The sequence below is a fragment of the Hylaeus anthracinus genome, unplaced genomic scaffold (assembly GCF_026225885.1).
Source record: "Hylaeus anthracinus isolate JK02 unplaced genomic scaffold, UHH_iyHylAnth1.0_haploid 4, whole genome shotgun sequence".
NCBI classification, from domain to species: domain Eukaryota; kingdom Metazoa; phylum Arthropoda; class Insecta; order Hymenoptera; family Colletidae; genus Hylaeus; species Hylaeus anthracinus.
The window spans coordinates 15445855-15464219 of record NW_026535289.1 but is presented as its reverse complement, the minus strand read 5'-3'; the positions used below and the strand labels follow the sequence as shown (position 1 = coordinate 15464219).

General features: G+C 43.1%; 3 protein-coding genes across 10 annotated transcripts in view; 2 read left to right on the top strand and 1 right to left on the bottom strand.

Annotated features, from left to right (window-relative positions):
• LOC128894855 (uncharacterized) overlaps nucleotides 1-1134 on the top strand; it is a 3994-nt gene extending 2860 nt beyond the window's left edge. For 3 of the 4 annotated variants that reach the window (XM_054156870.1, XM_054156871.1, XM_054156873.1), the window contains 2 exons: nucleotides 122-438; nucleotides 624-1134. In XM_054156870.1, the coding sequence (XP_054012845.1) occupies nucleotides 122-438; nucleotides 624-999 (693 nt within the window). In that variant the 3' untranslated portion in view covers nucleotides 1000-1134. Of the gene's footprint in view, nucleotides 1-108; nucleotides 439-623 lie in introns of all 4 variants that reach the window. The other variant, XM_054156872.1, reaches the window with a different exon arrangement.
• LOC128894854 (rho guanine nucleotide exchange factor 10) overlaps nucleotides 1-11277 on the bottom strand; it is a 38837-nt gene extending 27560 nt beyond the window's left edge. Inside the window, exons 1-6 of one of the 2 annotated variants that reach the window (XM_054156866.1) lie at nucleotides 11026-11277; nucleotides 9888-10540; nucleotides 5781-5941; nucleotides 5353-5618; nucleotides 4186-4470; nucleotides 3864-4018 (exon numbers count right to left, since the gene is read on the bottom strand). In XM_054156866.1, the coding sequence (XP_054012841.1) occupies nucleotides 3864-4018; nucleotides 4186-4470; nucleotides 5353-5618; nucleotides 5781-5888 (814 nt within the window). In that variant the 5' untranslated portion in view covers nucleotides 5889-5941; nucleotides 9888-10540; nucleotides 11026-11277. Of the gene's footprint in view, nucleotides 1-3863; nucleotides 4019-4185; nucleotides 4474-5352; nucleotides 5619-5780; nucleotides 5942-9887; nucleotides 10541-11025 lie in introns of both variants that reach the window. The other variant, XM_054156865.1, reaches the window with a different exon arrangement.
• A 1962-nt stretch (nucleotides 11278-13239) lies between these two features.
• On the top strand, nucleotides 13240-16816 carry LOC128895126 (alanine--glyoxylate aminotransferase). Of its 4 annotated transcripts, none has more exons than XR_008461720.1 (8): nucleotides 13241-13533; nucleotides 13678-13876; nucleotides 13985-14185; nucleotides 14260-14417; nucleotides 14575-14730; nucleotides 15498-15845; nucleotides 15972-16302; nucleotides 16408-16816. XR_008461720.1 is itself a non-coding variant. In XM_054157405.1 (7 exons), exons 2-7 carry the CDS (start codon nucleotides 13700-13702, stop codon nucleotides 16123-16125), a joined length of 1194 nt encoding a protein of 397 aa, XP_054013380.1. In that variant the 5' UTR covers nucleotides 13240-13570; nucleotides 13678-13699; the 3' UTR covers nucleotides 16126-16816. The 4 variants fall into 4 exon arrangements, 2 of the variants coding, with proteins under 2 accessions (XP_054013380.1, XP_054013379.1); XR_008461719.1 differs by having other exon boundaries at nucleotides 15972-16315; XM_054157405.1 differs by having other exon boundaries at nucleotides 13240-13570; nucleotides 15972-16816.
• The last annotated feature ends 1549 nt before the right edge of the window (nucleotides 16817-18365 follow it).

The following is an 18365-nucleotide window of genomic DNA, read 5'->3' as shown; positions in this document are numbered from 1 at the left end:
CACACACACACACACACACACACACACACACACACACACACACACACGAAGGACACGACCGAGCACGACTCGCTTAGCTCTCGTCCTGTTACTATGCATCTGCCACAGCGATCTGTTGAAGGAACTGAGGAACCCGGTACACGGAGACAGAAACAAGGAGGACGACGTCTCTTGGCCCTTTTACAGCGCGATCGACGAGCTCCTGGGAGGGCACGACCGCGGGGGAACGCCGAATCACGACGAGTACATCGATCCCCACGAATTCCTTTGCGTCTCCGTGACACCGGAAGAGCCCACCTCGTCGGTGGACGCGCTTCCTGTCGGATCTGACTCGGAAATCGAGCGTCGAGATGTCGACTTACACCCTGACCAAAGGCTGAGAACTTTCGGCGACACCTCGATTCAAATCGAGAAAGTACCGACGCGAGAAGCTACTAGGTACAGTCCAAGATCAAATAACTCGAACGAAATTAAAAAATTATTAACCCTCCGCGATTTAGATTTTCCAATTTCGGTACATTTTTGTCGAGCCTCGCCCTGTTTCACATAGAATCGCCAAGGGTTAACAATTTTCTGCGTCCTCTTTCGATCTTTTCACGGCAAAAGGAGCCCTTAATTTTCAGGCAAACTGGCAAGAGTTATGCGAGAAGGAAACGAGAGCCTAGGGCATCGATGCCACGTTTACCGCGCGCTACGGAGCTCACGATCAGAAAAGTGACGTCGGAGGCAGACTGCTCTAAGGACTTGTCGAGGTTACGAGGAAACGACGTCGTCGATTCCACCAGAGACAAAGGACGATCGACCGCCGCACGTAACGAGGATGAGGGAAGACCGAGAAAGTCGAGAAGAACGCGGGCCCCCTATCTCGAGGATCACGAGTCACGGACCGATCGTCGTATCGAGCAGATCTTCGAGTATATGAAACGAAGGGACGATGAGAATAGATCCATCATGATCCGAGTGATGCACGCTGTGGAGACCATCGCCAATAAGCTGTGACGTCGTCTCCACAGTCGAGGGATCACGTTCAAATATACTTTTTTCAGGAATCGCAACGTAATCGATTATTGCACGACGGGTTTAACTGTACATTGCTTTATAAGGTGTCTCTTTTATTAAACGATGTTGGTATTACTCTTTGGTATTTGATATTTACAGACAGAGATCGTTGATATAAAAATGATACGAAAATGTAGAGTGTAGACAGCTGGTAGACAGAGACGAGTAGTCTGGCTATCCTGCCCAACTTGTAATATCTCAATGTTCAACACAGAACGAAGGAGTTGGCTACCTTCTAACGAAACAAAATCGATCCGATACAACTGTACAATTTATTTCTGAAACCGATGGAAGAGAGTGCAGTTTGTGGGGAATCCAGAATAAATGTAGTTAGTTACGTTGACCGTTGAGTGGCGCCACAGACGCTCGACGCCACTCGAGATCGCGTTTCTTTGCATCGTGTCGTGGTTTCATTCACCATCGGTATATAGCGACGATGAAAAAGAACAGAAACGACGGAATCGACTCGATCGTAGAGTTACTCGAAGGCAAGGGAATCACGGTATCGAAGCCAGATCGATTACGATACGAATATTACACGCTGTCGAAACGAATACCAATAAAGTATCGCGATAATAGCGCGAGCCGAGTCTCGTCTGGCGCCTTTCTCTCGGCTCGTAATGCGTTTAGCCTTCTTTCGATGTTTTTCGCATACCTTTCGTTCTTGCCAAGGGTTTCGTGTTCCTTTCGATAACTGCTATATCGCGGACAAACCGTTGGATTGTTCCTTTTAAAGGAAGTACGTTTCTTTCGCTGGCAATTACACGCATTCTACCGTGCGAGCGTTCAAACGTGACCGAAACGAAGGATCTCTCATTAACGATAGGAAAACTTGGCGAATGCCATTGACCATTGATACCGTACTCGATGAATAATAAAGACCTATTGTGTCCGTAGAGGTATCACAGATAGAGTAGACTACTGTTTCTGTTTAGCGCATTTTTATATCATCTCTATGTTAACGATGCAATTATAATTAATATCAGAGTTGGTTTGGGCAAGAACCATACAATAATTTTCGTAATGCCGAATTCGATAGAGTGCCGAGATTGTTCGGGAGCAGATGTTGGGAAAAGAGCAGTCTGTTAAGTGAACCATATGGTTTCCGGGAATCCATCGAGATTCTCGAATGCCTCGGGCCTACCCTAATCTCAACGCCGAACTACGAAGGACGCTCGTCTAGCGCTCGAAACAATACCAGCTTTGTGGTGGCCACCGGATGTGGAGACTCTTCTCGGAATTTCAAGGTGAAGCCGACGAACTTGAAGCCGACGAACTCTGTAATCGCGGTAAGAACGCCGAACGGTAAAAATAATCGATAATCGCTTATCCGAACTATGTCCGTAAACACGAGTAATTAGCCTCTGACGTACAACGAGGATCCAATAAAGGACGCGAATCAAGTGGAATCGCAAAGATAAATCTTATCTGTCGGCGAATTTTCGAGTCGGTAAAGTGAATTATCGAGCAAGTAAATAAAGAGTCACGCGATGTTACAAAGAGTTAACGGTTCAGGCATTATTTCAAGCGTCGCTTATTTTTGGCCATCCTGTATACCAACCTGAAAATCCAAGTGGCCGTGGGGTAGAAAGAGCGACTCGAGGGAGATAGAGATTAAAGCGGCAAGAGAAGGGCGTGCACGTGGTCTCGCATCTGCTTCTCCACCGAGTGACCCCGCGGCTGACCCCTTCCAAGTACCAATAATTAACTCGGTTCGTGCGCCAAATGCACACGAGAGCGCGGGGCCAAACGCTTGCGTCATACCCCGGCCTGTGTTCCCATGAAAGAAAGGCCCGTACATACTTGTGCAGTTATGCGCGACATAGGGCCATGAATAAGACGGACAAAAGGTGCCCGACCATCTGATCGCTGTGCGTGTGCGTTACACGCCAAGATTGATCGCGAATCGCGATTGCCACCTCCCACTACTTGGCGATATTCCATCAGGTTCGCCATCAATCTACCACGATATACTACGATTATCTGGGTCATACACCGATCGAATATTTTCAGCGCTGGGTAAGGTGTTCGATACCATCTTTCCTATATCTTACGTTAAATTACGAAGGAATATCATTCAGCTGCTTATAAATTAAAGTTTCGAAATGACCAATATTCTTTGGAGTAGTCTAATAATAATAAATCCAGTAAAAAAAAAAAAAAAAGTTTGAAAGGAATTATAACCGCATAAAATAGAAATTATTATTATTACTCGTTATTTAAGACATTCCGCGTTGGTCACACATGACCGAAGGTGTCGAGCGTTCGCATGCTTCTCGAGACACTTGCAGAAAAGGAGGGGCACACACCTGGGATATGTCTTTCTTTCTCGCGGTTGGTAGTCATGGCACGCGAATCACGGGTCGCCCAACGAGAATTTTTAACCAAGTCACAGCCGCGGTGGCAATTAATTCGTGTCCGTGAGTGGTTCGTGACCGATGCTTGACCAGAGTCGATTGCACTTTCATTGTTGGGATTTATCGTCCTTAAGACGGCGGCGAGCGTAGAAACAGAACCAAACACAATGAGTTAGGGTCGTTATCCCACCTACGCGACGCGGACGATAAAGGTATCGCCTGACAACAAGGGGGGGCTAGTCCTCGAGTCGTTCTGCATTTCAATGCGTATAATTGAACGCTTATGTGTATATTCGATTATAGTCTACTCTTCGAATACTATTTGAACGATCTTACTACTTGCTGCTCGACCAAGACGCGTAAGCTTGTTTCAGAGTTATTTCTAAAAGTAAACGTAACTAGTATAGAAACTCTCGACGAGTAATCGAGCACTTGCGTACGACTCACCAGTCTTGTTGTTGTTGCTACCGAAAGAATGCAGCTTTTTCCAGCCTTTCCAACCCTTTTTCCAGATCATAGCGGCCTTCGTTTTACGCTGACCGACCGGCAATTCCGGCGTGCTAGTTTTACCCATTCCTCTCCTCAAGGACCCCAGTCCGGACCTAAGCAAATAACAGTCGAAAACGTTACTATCTCTCCACTTTTACGAGCATGGACATGCCACGCTGACGCACGCAACAACGCATAAAAATATAAGTAACGCGCGAATCTTGGCGTTGCTCTCGTTTCGCAACTATTTCTTAAAACTATAATTACGATTTCTATCAACCTGTAACTTGCACTGGAGCTTCCACTGAAGCCACTGTCCATATCACAGCCAACAGGTGAAAGGAGGTCGTCGGTGGGACTGACCGAAGATAACAGCTCCTCCGTGGACGCTCCTCGTTGATCCTGGGGCTCATCCTCGTCGTTGTTGTCGGCCACGGTCGGCATCAGCATCGCCTCCACGCTCAGATTCAATTCCCCCAGTACCCGACGATGCCGTGACTGGACTCTTCGGACCTCCTCCGCCACCAGGGACCTCCTCGAGCCGTGCAACGCTCGGTGGCATTGTCTGCTAATGAATTCGGACGATTTACGCATGAATACAAACCTCACCAAACCTATGCGATCATCGTTTGAAAATGATTCAATTATACATCGATCTTCGCGGATCGACGTTTGATCAGATTTTCCTTCCTTTGCTCTTTTTCTTTGTTTTTATTCTGTAGCGCTTAATTTCAGAGCTCTTTGACCGCCCTGTCCCTAGTCCTCTTAACTATCTCGTAAACTATTAACCCTGACCCGAGAAAACAATAATCACAGACCTTGGGTATTTCAAGCTCTATCGCCTCGCGAAACCTCATCGACCAAATTCGCCCTTTAAGGCTTCCTCGGGAGCGCATCCTATTAATGGTAACGGTTTAAAAGGGACAGCGGCGGCCGCCGTGTCGCATAATAATTTACTCGGGAATCCTAGTCAATTTGAATGGGTATTTATCCTGTCCCGATGAATGACTTAGTGGATGCTGCGCGGACAATCTACGACTGTTGTTTTTCTTATTGTCCGGCGACTTAATCACCGTCTCATGGCATCCGGTGCGTGGCGCGTCGAATCGGGCCAAGTGGCCGGGGTGATGTGCTCGTTGTCCACTTAAAACCGCATTCACTCGCGTCAGTGAAGTTCACTTCGTGAACATACGGCGCGTATTCATCAACCATTTAGACCAAATGAAACGTAATTCCGCGTTGGTATCGATCCGCGAGAAACCCTCGCGTAGCACCCTTTACCTCGCAGGATGCGTTCCTCCCCGAGGGGAACTTTTCTTCTATTACCGAAGCCTCGTAAAAAATCGACTAAGCACGTATTCTCTAGGACGACAGTTACTTAAAGAAAGGACTCTCAGTCTTAGGTATAAACCGTTAAGAAGTCGAGCATAGATCTAGCTCCTCTCACTTGATCTCTGATATTTCCTCGTAAATGTTCTCCTCCGTCCCGTATCGGGTCATGTACGTGTGCCTTTTGAACGGTTCCGGGCGCAGTGGTTGCTGTTGTTGCTGCTGCACACGATTCAGGCCCGCTTCCGGCGGATACGCGCCGTGCAGTCGGCTCGGGCCTGGTTCGTAGTACGCGTACGAATAATCCTGAAGGGGATGCTGGTGAGCGGAGCTCGCCATGGGCGACGCCACCGATGCAGGATCCGTCAGACCCGTGCAGGCCATCTGACAAAAACGAGAACCGTTCATTAGCAGAAAATAATATTTTTCTTCTTAGGATAACGTTCTGACCTTGGGAAGAAATCGTTTAAAATAATGGGGGCTAAAGGCTTGTCTATAAGGTTGCAAGTACGATTTAAGTAAAGCATCGCGCGATGCAAATTATACCTGACTGTGGGGAGGTGGATAAGGCGGTGGCGGTGGAAATTCCAGGTTGACTCTTCGCGGTGTTGGAACACCAGACGTCAGTCCTGGTCCCCCTAAAGAGGAGGCCATGATGCATCGTTCGGCTAATTAATGCGCCTCTTTCTCATCGTCTTGGCAATTTTCTGGAAAAAAAAAAAAGAAAATATTTTCACTATAACTGCGAACACTATTTTCCACTATAACTGCGAATAACGACTTGATCTCTCTATGATTCCACGAACAATTTCATCGCGACGATACAATTTAATCCGAGACGTATCCGTTCCAACGTCAAACAGGTTAATTTCCATCGTTATTATCGTAGCTCGCGATGGAACACAAATGCCAGCGTCGCGAATAACAACACGTTTATCTTGTTAGCCGGATCTAACACCCGGTGGAGATTATTATTACACGTCGTTGAGCGTATACGGCTGTTCGAATTATATGCTTGGTTTTGAATCTCAATCGTCGCATCGCGTCCCACACCTGTATTCTTTTTCTTATAGATACCGCGCTTCCGATTCTATCTCACGTTTATACGCAAACTCCTCTGCTTCCTCGCCTTCAACTTTGTTACTCTTCCGCGATAATCACGGGAAACATCCGCTTTCACTATCTGCTCGGCGCGGACAATCAAACTTCGAAAATGTTAAAATTGAAAAGTTCGAAATTTCGTAGAGAATGACAGTTGAAATGACGCTGATAACGAAACTATTATTTGTTTTGGCGATAAAAAAAAAAAAAAAAAAAAAGTCCAAATAATTAATACCTGACACAATTGAATAAAGAGAATAAACATTTGTAAGAAAAGCTTCGGAAGAGGTTAGGCGAAATCATGCACTTGTACGCAAGCTCTGCTAGACAAAGACAGATGGAATACAGGGGTTGTAAGAACCAAGTAAAACTACTCTGTGACGCCATTGTCCACGTTTGAAAAAACCTTCGAGAAACGGAACAGCTCCGCGGAAACGAACTTCAAGTTCGGTCTGTGTAGGTGGCGTATGGGAACACGAACGCCACGAGCATAGACAAGGCGTGCTGGTCCTCGCATGATAAACGATCGGTGTCTATCTTCACCTGTCCACGTAACGTTAATGCAGTCAATTACTGACTAAAGTGATTCGACCAGAGTCATAATTCTTTTCCGATCGAACACGTCGATCGAAATTACCGACGGAGAGTGGCGATTATGGGCAACGAACAAGGAAACGCGAGATATGGCCAGTGGCGGCCCCCCTACGTACAGACGACATAGAGCCTCGCGCAACTCTAATTTTGTTTCGTTTAAATAAGTTTACATTGGAATCATTCTATTGTATTATTCTAAAATGGTATGTTTCTCTTGGTCACGGGTTTATTTTTGTAGCGTATAATATCAACGATATTGTGACTATTTTTTAAAATATTCGTCTAGCGAAATCTCTAATCTTCAAATTTTTATCATAAAAGGGAAACGAAAATTGTTTCGTTAAATATTGAAATGATAAAATTGCGATTCGTGTTGTTTGCGTGTATATCTACGTCGCACAGATTAGATACTCGTCATTTCCGGGAGTTGACTATTGTCCAACGTCTAAAAGAGGAATTAGATTATTAATTATAAATACTTATTATAGAGAACAATATTTTGTTTCTTCCGTCACGGTGAACAATACTTACGTCGATAATTCTATAATATTCACCCCAACTATTATTAGTATTTCTAGGGAAACGGAACACCGAAGAACATGAGAGCTCAAAAATATGTTTCTCCTACAACGTTATCTCGTGGAAATTACAGTTTTGCGCAACAATGTAACATAATTTCGTAATGGAATTCGTCACATCCGCCTGACGTTATACGACAGCATAATAAACGTTTGTCTCGATTACACAGCTCCTTGTCCTTGTACCGTGACTTTGGAAGGTTTAGAAACGACCGATGTATTCTCAAACTTTCGAAGAAATAACGATTTCACGAAATCTCGTTACGACGATCACCAACGATCGTATCTTGGTTTGTAAATATTTGCCGTAACATCGAGGCGATTCGTATTCGCTAGATACCGACATCGAGCTTTGAATATCAACAATTTCATTGAGAATTCAACGTTCTCATGCGCCGTTGGCTTACGTATAACGTTTACTCGAGTTACTGCGAGGGTAAACCGAAGAATACAGCTATTTAAATGACATCTCCACCTGGATACGTTTACTGTCTTTGATAACGGGATCAATCGTAACGTTTGTCGGCTATATCTTACCGTGACATTCGATCGCTTGTTAAAAATTAGTGTACGCGAATATTTTTTGATTTAAAAATACAAAATTCGTCGAAAAGCTGAACTCTGTTCAAATTTTGCCTGTCGATGGATAACGACGCGTATACGTACGTTTCCTTTCGTGTAAAAATGTTTAATTTTTAATCTAATCGACATACCTTGCAAATGTGTCAATATCAGCAGGCCAACGTTACAGAGTCGTGCATTACCCGCCACGATCGGGAACACAAGGTTCTTCGAACTGAGATATTGTTTCCGGTATGTCCTGTCTCGCGCCACGAATATACATACACATATATTTTCAGCGGACGACGGGTATTTTTGGATGCGATCCAACAACTGCCGAAACTATAGGAACAAGGGCCGATGGCGTTGATACCCTCCGCACGACAAACTTAACGCTAAACCTACCACGCTCGTTCAAGTAAATTATACAGATATTTCAGCTATTCCGATACAATTCCAATATCGAACTATCCTATGCGAGTATCGAATATTTTTGAATATATTAATTAATATACGTATTCAAAGTTTCTACGCAGCATTCCAATACCAACAACATACAGGAACCATCCTAAGCCTAGTACCGACCTCCTCGAGAGGATGAAAACACGACTCTCTAATCTCTGTGTGAAAAGCCTCTTACGTCGGGTCTATTCCGTTTCATCCCGATTCAAGCGGAAAGGGACTTGGTCGAGTCTTAAAGCGTGTCCAATTTGCTAAGTCTGACTTTCAAAGCACGTGCCTGGTGCTCAATTATTCGTCGCTATTCGACCAATTATTAGCCTGGATTATTTTCAGAACGAATAGGAAAAAACTAGAAAATTATAGTCCGTAGACGACTTCGCCTATCTTTCTAAGAAGAATAGATCGCTATCGATACGCAAGGAGCAACGCCTCTATCGGTTACGTATAGTTTATGCAAATTCATATTTTCACAGATACAGAAAAAAAGTTTAAGCTTTCATAAAAGTTGATCTCGTCTTCCAAGTAACGTACCATGTACGTTATTGTAGATTGACATTTTCATAGAATTCCATATATTTTCATTTGTCATAAAACGCATAATGATCCACAATTTAGTTATGTAAATGAGAAAGTACGTTGCGATAACGCGTACGTGTTTCACAATAAAGATCGAATCCTACTGTTCTGTGTCGCGTATTGATCAATGCGTTAGAATAATCGAGAGTGATGGACGATTTTCAGTATAGATTATAGAAAGACTGGTATGCCCGTAGCCGGTAACTTTTCTCACGATCTATCGCAGGAGGCAATGGTATTTCGAAATGGGAACGCGATACCTATTGACTCGACGATTATGAATCAAAGCCGGCGTAGCGAAACCAGACTGCAAACGCGCGACGGATTAGGAAACTCAATCCCGGCGAAATTTCGAACATTCTCTGTCTCTGTGTATTCCCTCAACGCGCTCGGAGGTCAACGAAGAAGGAAAAACGTTAGACGGTTAATTGTTTTGTACCGAGTTAAGCGTACCTCCCTCCCTTCTACTGTTTCCATTCGTTCGTCGAACTACTCGTTTAAAAAGTTAATTGAAATCGACGCTTCGCTCGATAGACGGCGATGCGTATCGCAATCCGTTGGGAACCAATCGCAAAAATTCACTTCAGAGATGGCTAGAATTTTAAATTAACGGATAACGAATGGAAGCTGTATAGAATTTATTCGTAACCGGTATAAGCAATTCTGTCGAAATAACGAATCTCTGACTGTTGGTTGGAAAGTTTTATCCGAATAAGAGTTATGCTCATGTTTGGAACGGAACGAAATAAAGCAGCAACGTTAATAACATCGGTACGCTTACCTTGGGCGAGCGGTGTAACTCGCGTCGTGGTGTAAACACTTGGCGGGTCCGAAGATCGCGGGCCACACACAGCCAGAAAACACCAGGAACCATTGGTTCGCGCCTCGTGCTTAGATAGTTTTGCGTTCGCTCATTGTTGAATGTGGCCAAGCACGCCCCCTTTGAGAGACCGGTCGACCGAGGAATGGAGCAAAGAAAGGAAAGAAACAGAGAGCAAAGGGGAAAGAGAAACACGGACAGAGAGGATCGCGAAGCGAAGAAAGGGACAGGTCGATCGAAGGGAATGCAAGAAGAAAGGAGCAAGCACGAAAGAGGCGACCAACACCAACCGAGGGGAAGACGCGTCGCCCGCACCGGATTTCTTAACCACAGAACACTCTCGGCAACACTCGATTCACTTATTCGTCGCGGATCGATAATCGGCCGTGTCGAGTATAAGACGACCTCCCGATCCACGGGAACGCATCGACCACCGATGACAACCGCTCAACGATGATTGCTACTGCTGGGCCCGATCCACGCGCTACGCGTCTCACGAATCGTCTTCGTGGGTCGAGGATCGACGACTGATACCGATTTCGCACGAAAATCAACGTCCCCGGTCGGTAAACATACTTGTAATGCCGCACACTCACGCCGTCGCGCGTGTCCACCTGAAACCACAATTCCAGATATCAATCAAACAAATTTATTCGCAACCCGCGTAATTATGCAAAGAAAAATAAATGTAATCAAGCTGTCGATAACTCGAATTATCATCAAAGATAAAGCTGTACGTAAAGTTTTCAGGTTTTCAACGCTTTGCGTTGTCCAGGTATAGGGTGTGAGGCCTATGGAACTCAAAGAAAAGTGCATAAAAAAATTGTCCGTGGTCAGTCTTTGCGAAAGTGCTAACACGCCAACAACTTGAATTGCAATTAAAAGTACTAAAACGACAGAATCGTTCGAGTAAACCGAATTTGTTTGAAACGTACATGAAACACAGGTTATCCAATCTTGTCTTTCACGCACGAGAAATATGACAAGAAAATTTTACCAACTGACAAACAAAGTAGGACCCATTAAACGCTATTAACGTGAGATAAATGCAGATTTCTAGTTCCTACAGCAGTGTACACAGACAGACGCAGAAACTTACACAAGAACGAAAAGGTTGCACGTTGCCTAGGAGACGGTGATCCAATATCGATCAAAGATTCTCGCACGCGCGTTCAAAGTATCAAAAACCAAGCATCCTTTGTCGAAAGATCGTCGCGCAAAAGAATCGTTGGAAAACACACAGAAGGCACGCGCACTCGCGTCGACAAACGTGCACGGGGCGCTAACTCGCGGTCCAACGTTTCTTGAATCTCCCTTTTTCCAGTCCCACGCACAAAGCGTTCCTCCTTGGTCGCGGCCCGGCCTCTACTGAGAAACAAGTACGCCAGGGGGCAGTCACGAGCAAGCGGTTCTCGAAGCCGGGAGCCTGAAAACTGTCTTCGGAAATCCCCCGTGCACGTTCGAGCACACCGCGGACCACTGTCGTCGGCCAATTATTATAATTCATGAATTATGATTACTGAACAATCGCTGGTCACAGTTAACGATTAACCCCTTTCAACGTAACTGATACTTGAATGAAAATATTATCCAAGTTTTACAGAAATAAACTGAAAATCTAGACAGCAGGAATAACTGACACGATTAACTCCGATGTTTCCGATTACCGGTCGATCCCAGGAATTATTTACCGATTCAGGGATTATACAAAAGTAATCTCAGTCTGAGGAGACGAACGAGCGAGCCAAGCGAGTACGATCCGCCCGCTCGCCTCGCTACTCGAGCCGGAGACGACGTTCCATTGTTTCGTTTGTCTCTCCTGGCTCGGGAGCGTGGCACACAGGCATATGCACACAAACACAGACGGAGAGCACGTGCACGCCCGAACATATACCCACACATTCGCATAGCCACGAGACCAATACGTACAAGCAGGTTAGGGAACACGCACACTTTGCTCTGTAAACTGACCGCGCCGACCAGTCACGCACGATCTCTCATTCGTGTATGAATGTCGTAGTCCTGTTAAGGTCCGTTTTCACATGGCACGAAATCACGAAGTTTACGGATTAAACGAGGACTTGTAATATATATCTAGTATATATATATATGAACGTCAAGATACAAAGCTGATTATTAGTACTTCGTCCATCGAGAGCTTGTACATATATATATATATATATATGTCAGCTTTGTATCTTGACATTCATCGGTAAAGCTCAATGACGTCACGTGAATGTTCTCGACGTTTCAAAAAAAATTGTCTACCCACAAAATGATACATCGCAAAATAATGATCGAATGTCACGAAGTTGATAGTTGCGCGTTAGTTTGTCGCGTGAAAACGGACCTTTACCACCGAGCCCGAACCCATCGCCAACACGCTGCTAACTTATGGTAGCGCGCGCGCGCGCGCGAGAACACACAATTAAGCCAGTCTTCGGTCGTTCACGAGCCAAAGAAACCTATCAGGGCTCTGAAGTACCGGTGGAAATTTATTGTGTACTCCCTTCTTACCACTTCGTTTCGTTTCTCCTCGACCTTGCCAGTCATTTCGGGCAATTTCACCGTCGTTGGGGACGGTATTTACTATTAGCAGTTCAACATTGCCCGGTGGCCCCCGTTGAGAGACTAAAAGCGATGAGCGAGAGAAAGGGAGGGAGGACGAACCGAGTAGCTGCGCGAAGAGCGAGGGAGATGGTACGACGAGTGGTGGCGAAGTGGGGAGAGTGGGGAAAGAAAGAGTTGGGAGCTAGGTGGATGGCGCTAGAGGGGGGGGGGGAGGGGCAGATGATGTCGAGCAACCGAACTTGACCCTCTGAATCTGCATTTTCGTCGGTTTGCTTTTGAGCCGACAGAAAATCTCCGATGTTGTTTGTCGCTATATAAATCCCTCGTTCATCTCTGCTATTCACCGTGGACTCTATTTTCATTGTAGCGAAGGGAATGCAATATTAATGACCCGTTAGGAGATTCTAGACTCGTTATACAAGCGTCAAAGAATTTGTTCTTGCCAGAAACAAGAACCGCATAGATCACTTTTTACCCACGCTTACGCATTTCGCATAAATTAAACCGCGAACAAATTGTATGGTAATCGTCGAATAGAAAAATTGCAAATACAACGGTGCTTCTAATTATTCTATCGCCGAGACAAACTTCTGTCCCCTTTAGATAGTCTACGTTTATTCATGTATTTTCTATACTCGTCGGTAGTTATAGGCTTTTTCCACGTTTACGTAAGTCGAGAGGGTCCAGAAGGTTATCAGGACGCAACGACTTATCAAGCTATTTCGATCTTTCAATAAAGAGATTTCTTTGTGCTCTCGTTCTCTCCACAAATTAATAACGTTTTACCACTTTGTTCATCTTTCATACGGCGATGAAATTCCTTGGTAACTAACTCGACGTTCGACAGTTTTTAGAAAAAATAAAATAACAAATCGAATTATACTACGATTACAGTAAAAATTATAATAAGAAAAAGTACTTTGATCTACGTGGATTTAATTGCGCGTAATTTATGCGCAATAGCGCATGCTAATTGTCAAGACAGAATCATTTGATGATAATACCAACTTCGGACAACCGTGCAGTGCAACCTTAGGTATGTGAGTGACAAGTTTACGCAAGTTAAAGCAACGGTAATGGTTCAACTTTTCTGCGTGAAATTCAATTGTCTCTGGTGTATTTTTCGGAGGAAAAAATTTTTTGAAATTTTTTGCGATTATAAAATTTTCTTTCGTCTCAGGTAAGAAAATAAAAAAGGGACGATGAGTTGCGAATGGGACCAGTTAGCTGTTCGGAAGCTACCACCCAAGGAGCTGAAAGCTAAACTGCAGTTACCGGTAAAAACGTTAACGGGTCCGGGACCAACTAATTGCTCGATGCGAGTTCTTCAGAGCTTACAGAATCAAGTTCTCGGTAATCTTACCCTCGAAGTTGGTCAGGTAATCGGTTCGCTTTAATTCTACATGAAAAGTTACATTTCCGGATAAATGTGGAGTGATTATTATTTCTGTGCCTGATATATAAATATATTCTTGTTTTATATTTAGTTGATAGATGAAATTAAAGCTGGTCTCCAATACGTATTCCAAACTAAAAACAGACTCACTTTGGTATTGAGTGGTTCAGGTCATGGCGGTATGGAAGCGTGCTTAGTAAATTTACTCGAACCCAATGACACTATAGTCGTTGTCCAAATTGGAATCTGGGGTGAACGCGCCGCTGACATTTCTAGACGACTCGGGGCACGCGTAAGTGGTAGAATTTTGCAAAAAATCCGTATATCATAGTTTAATTTCTGAGAATTACGAACTTTAAATTGCAGGTTCAATTGATAATACCAAATCAAAACGAGGCTGTTACGTTGAACGAATTGGAAGCCGCCTTGGAGAGATACAGACCCGTGGTGGTTTTTATGGTCCACGCTGAATCGTCTACAGGCGTGAAACAGCCATTGGAAGGTTTCGGAGAGCTTGTTCACAGGTATGAGTTCTGTTTTTTTTGTTGCTTCGATAGTTTAGCTTATTAAAAATCAAAAGAAGATTAATTACCGTCTATCGTACGTAAAGCTTTTTTTTTTATTTGAAAAACCGATCACTCGAAAATAAAATTTCACCAACCAAAAGGAAACTTGTCTTAGGTACAATGCCCTTTTGATCGTCGACGCGGTTGCATCACTCGGCGGCGAGCCATTCTTTATGGATTCTTGGGGCATCGATGCAGCTTATGCCGGCAGCCAAAAGGCCCTCGGCGCCCCCGCAGGACTCGCTCCTGTTTCTTTCGGTCCGCGGGCAGAGTACGTAATCGACAACCTCACAGCCTCTTCTCTCTTTTTTTTTTTTTAACCACAACACACAACCAAAGAAAATGGGCCGTGAATCGAGATTCTAAGTCATCTACATGGAATACCAATCGAATTCGTGAGGTCATAGCGGTGACTCGAGGCCCATTGAATGCTACGTGAATCATAACGTGACCCCGGTCGATGAATTCTTATTCGATGACACTCTAGCGGCTTTCAAGTTAACTACCACTTTCCCTAAATCATTTTCGTGCCGATAGAATTTCTATGAAACTTGAAAATTCATATAAAATAAGAGAGAGTGTACGTCTCGAGAGCAACAATTAGTTAAATAATTTATTAATTCATCTATTCACGCCAATAAAATGGCCAACGCCAACATGACGATAGTTGTGTTCAATTCACCCATAACGATTACACACCATCATAATTACGTAACCATTGTATCTAATCCCCGTTTACATGTATTTACGCGAAACGATTATCACCTCATCATGTCATCAATTTCCCATTGTTATGCAATGTCATCCAGCGCAATTATGATTACTAATGCGTACAGTTTACTTTCAAATCGTGCTGTCTTCAATTACGTTTTTGCACGCTTGTTATCGCAAATTCCCTATTATTATTATTGATTTCACGTTATTACGACCAAGTCCTTACCATTAATTTTCTTTCCACGCCCATGACGGAGTCGGCGAATGCTTCCTGCAATTTCATCGCGATCTCCTTACACCTTTTTTCTTCTTCTTTTATAACAGAGAGAAAATGTTCGGGAGAGTGACGAGACCGGTCTCCTACTATTGGGACATAAGCATCCTCGGCGTCTACTGGAAATGTTTTGGAAACGAAGAAAGCGTGTACCATCACACGGTAAGCGCCACTCTGCTGTACGGTTTACGCGAGGCTTTGGCGGAAGTCGCCGAAGAGGGTCTTCCAGCAATTTGGTCCAGATACGCCGCTGCAGCTGACAAATTAAGAAAGGGTCTCGAATTACGGGGGCTTCGGAACAACGTGAAAATTCCACGGTATCAATTATCCACGATAACCGTTATAGAGCTGCCACCTGGCGTCGACGACAAAATCGTCGTACAACGAGCCATGGACAAGTAAGCCGCATTTCCACGCGTACTGTAGACCCTATGCATTAGGCGTAGAATTTGTTACATGAAAATACGAACCTTCCAAGACCTCAACTTGATCTCTATTACAATGTACCTTCTTTCAATTTTCAGGTACAAAGTCGAAATCGGCAGAGGTCTAGGACCCAGCACGGACAAAGCGTTGCGAATAGGTTTGTTAGGAAGCAACGCAACATCTAAAACAGTTGACCTCGTTTTACGTGCTATCGACGAAGGGCTGCAACATGCTTTACGATTCAAACTATAAAAAAGAAATTCAGCAAGCATTATTTAGCCATAACCAAAGTTTTGATCCCGCATGTCCATCGTTTACAGAGATCGTTGAACGATAAATTGAATATTCCGAATGATTGTTATTACTCCATTGTACTTGGGTTTTCGAATAAGTTGAATAATTGAATGGCGATTTCTGGTCAAACATGTAGTATGCTTTACTTGTACGTAATCTACGAGACTTATTTTAACCAATAATGTTTGAATAGGAAAATGTCTAGTCGGATCATTTACTCCTTATCTTTTTTTTTTTTAGGTTATAACACATTTATGTATAAGTAGCATACCGTTTGTTTGACCACAGTAATCATTTTTGCATGAAAGATTCGAATGGTTCAAACAAAAGCTACTTTGCGAATTTTCTTTGACACATCGCGTGCAACCACAGTAAGCATCATTTTCACCAAAGCGATACGAGTTGCGGAACGCCAGGCGTAAACCGATGCCAACATTTGAAAAATAATGCGTAATGCGCGAAAATCGTTGATAGTCGCGTGTTCCAATCAATAAACCGGTCACACAAACGAGACTCAGTCGAGTGTATCTCTGTTTATTAATGGAAATACTGAAATCGGCATACAATTATTTCTAATATATAATTATTCGTTTTACGTTCAATTATACGATTTATTACATTAATTAGCAATATCAACAATTGATTAGTCTCACTTTCGTTCTCATTCTTTCGATTCCCTCATTCTCTCTCCCCCCTACCTCGCTTGATATATCCAACGAATGATAAGACACATATCCCAACCATACGTGTAATGCGGTTACCACAAGTAAATTGAAGTAACGACGGTACCAGCGAATTAATCATTAATTATGATTTAATTGACAATCGTTTTGGCATTGTACGGAACCAGACGTAGTGTCCCCCGTACTATATCCATTCTTGTTCAACATATATAAAATTTAAGACTTGTCTCGTGTTGTACATGAAACATTATTAGTCGATAGTTAATCACCTAATGTAACTTGTCGCTTCTCTCGGAAGACATCGATGCTAGAGAGGTAATACAGTCGCTGGTAAATGTGGATTTATTGCTATCTAATAAACGATTTCTTTCGGAGTCACCGATAACTTCAGTGAGAGTGTAGACTCGCTATTAATAGGTTAGAATCGCTGTACAATTCACTTCGACTGTGACATGTGCATTTACAATTGACGTTAAACGCATTACCAACGTTGGATTAACCGACATGTCACGATTAACAAGGCACAATCGATATTTCGCTTATTATATCATTTTAACCTCGTATCGAGCGAATACATACGACGCATGTAGCAACAATCGTTATTTTAATATTTGCACCGTTTATATTTACGTGATTTCAGTAACGTCGTTTCGGGCGAGTTAGTGGAGTAAGAAAAATAACGCGAGCGTAATGCATTTCAGGACAATACAATATCTCTCAACGGCGATGTTAGCGCTTCTCCGTCGAGATGGATATAACATGCGCATATTTAGGAGGATGACTTTTAACACTTAGCCAGCAGAGAGGCGTGAAAGAAGATATTTTTGAAAAACCTGCCACGAGATATGTTTTGCTACAAATTTTTTAAAAATATTTCTCGGTGATTCTGTACAAAATACGAATACATATTTACAATATCAGCGATGAACATTAATTAACACTTTAGCATTCGTTTTAGCCAAAAATTAACCTAAGGGTCGTTTTTCCAGCTTCCTACATGAACAAACATATTATTACATCAACGGTCATTGAAGTGTTAATATTGGCGTTCAATTACGCTAATTTATATTTATATTTAAATTATGTATACACTGTATGCGACGAATTCTTTGAAGTTTCCAAACTAAAAGTTCAATAATATAACAATTTCCACGTTGTCGTCTGATGGCCAAGTGTTAAATAACCGTGAATATAATATTTATATATAATGTCGATAATAATAATAATAATAATAATAATAATATTATGATAATAGTAATAATAATAAAATAGAATAATATTAATGATGACGAGCACCGTCGAAGCTGCGGCTTTGACGACGCTCAAAGATCCAGTATAATTATATATAAATACTACTCATAATAATAAAAATAAAAATAATAATAATAATAATCGCAATATTGATAATCCATTAATAGTAGTCGTGATTCCCGTTACGTATTACATGCGTTTATGTACAAAACGTTGGCAATAAAATCGTGTTTAAGGCCACTACGCGAATAACTAACCTCTAAT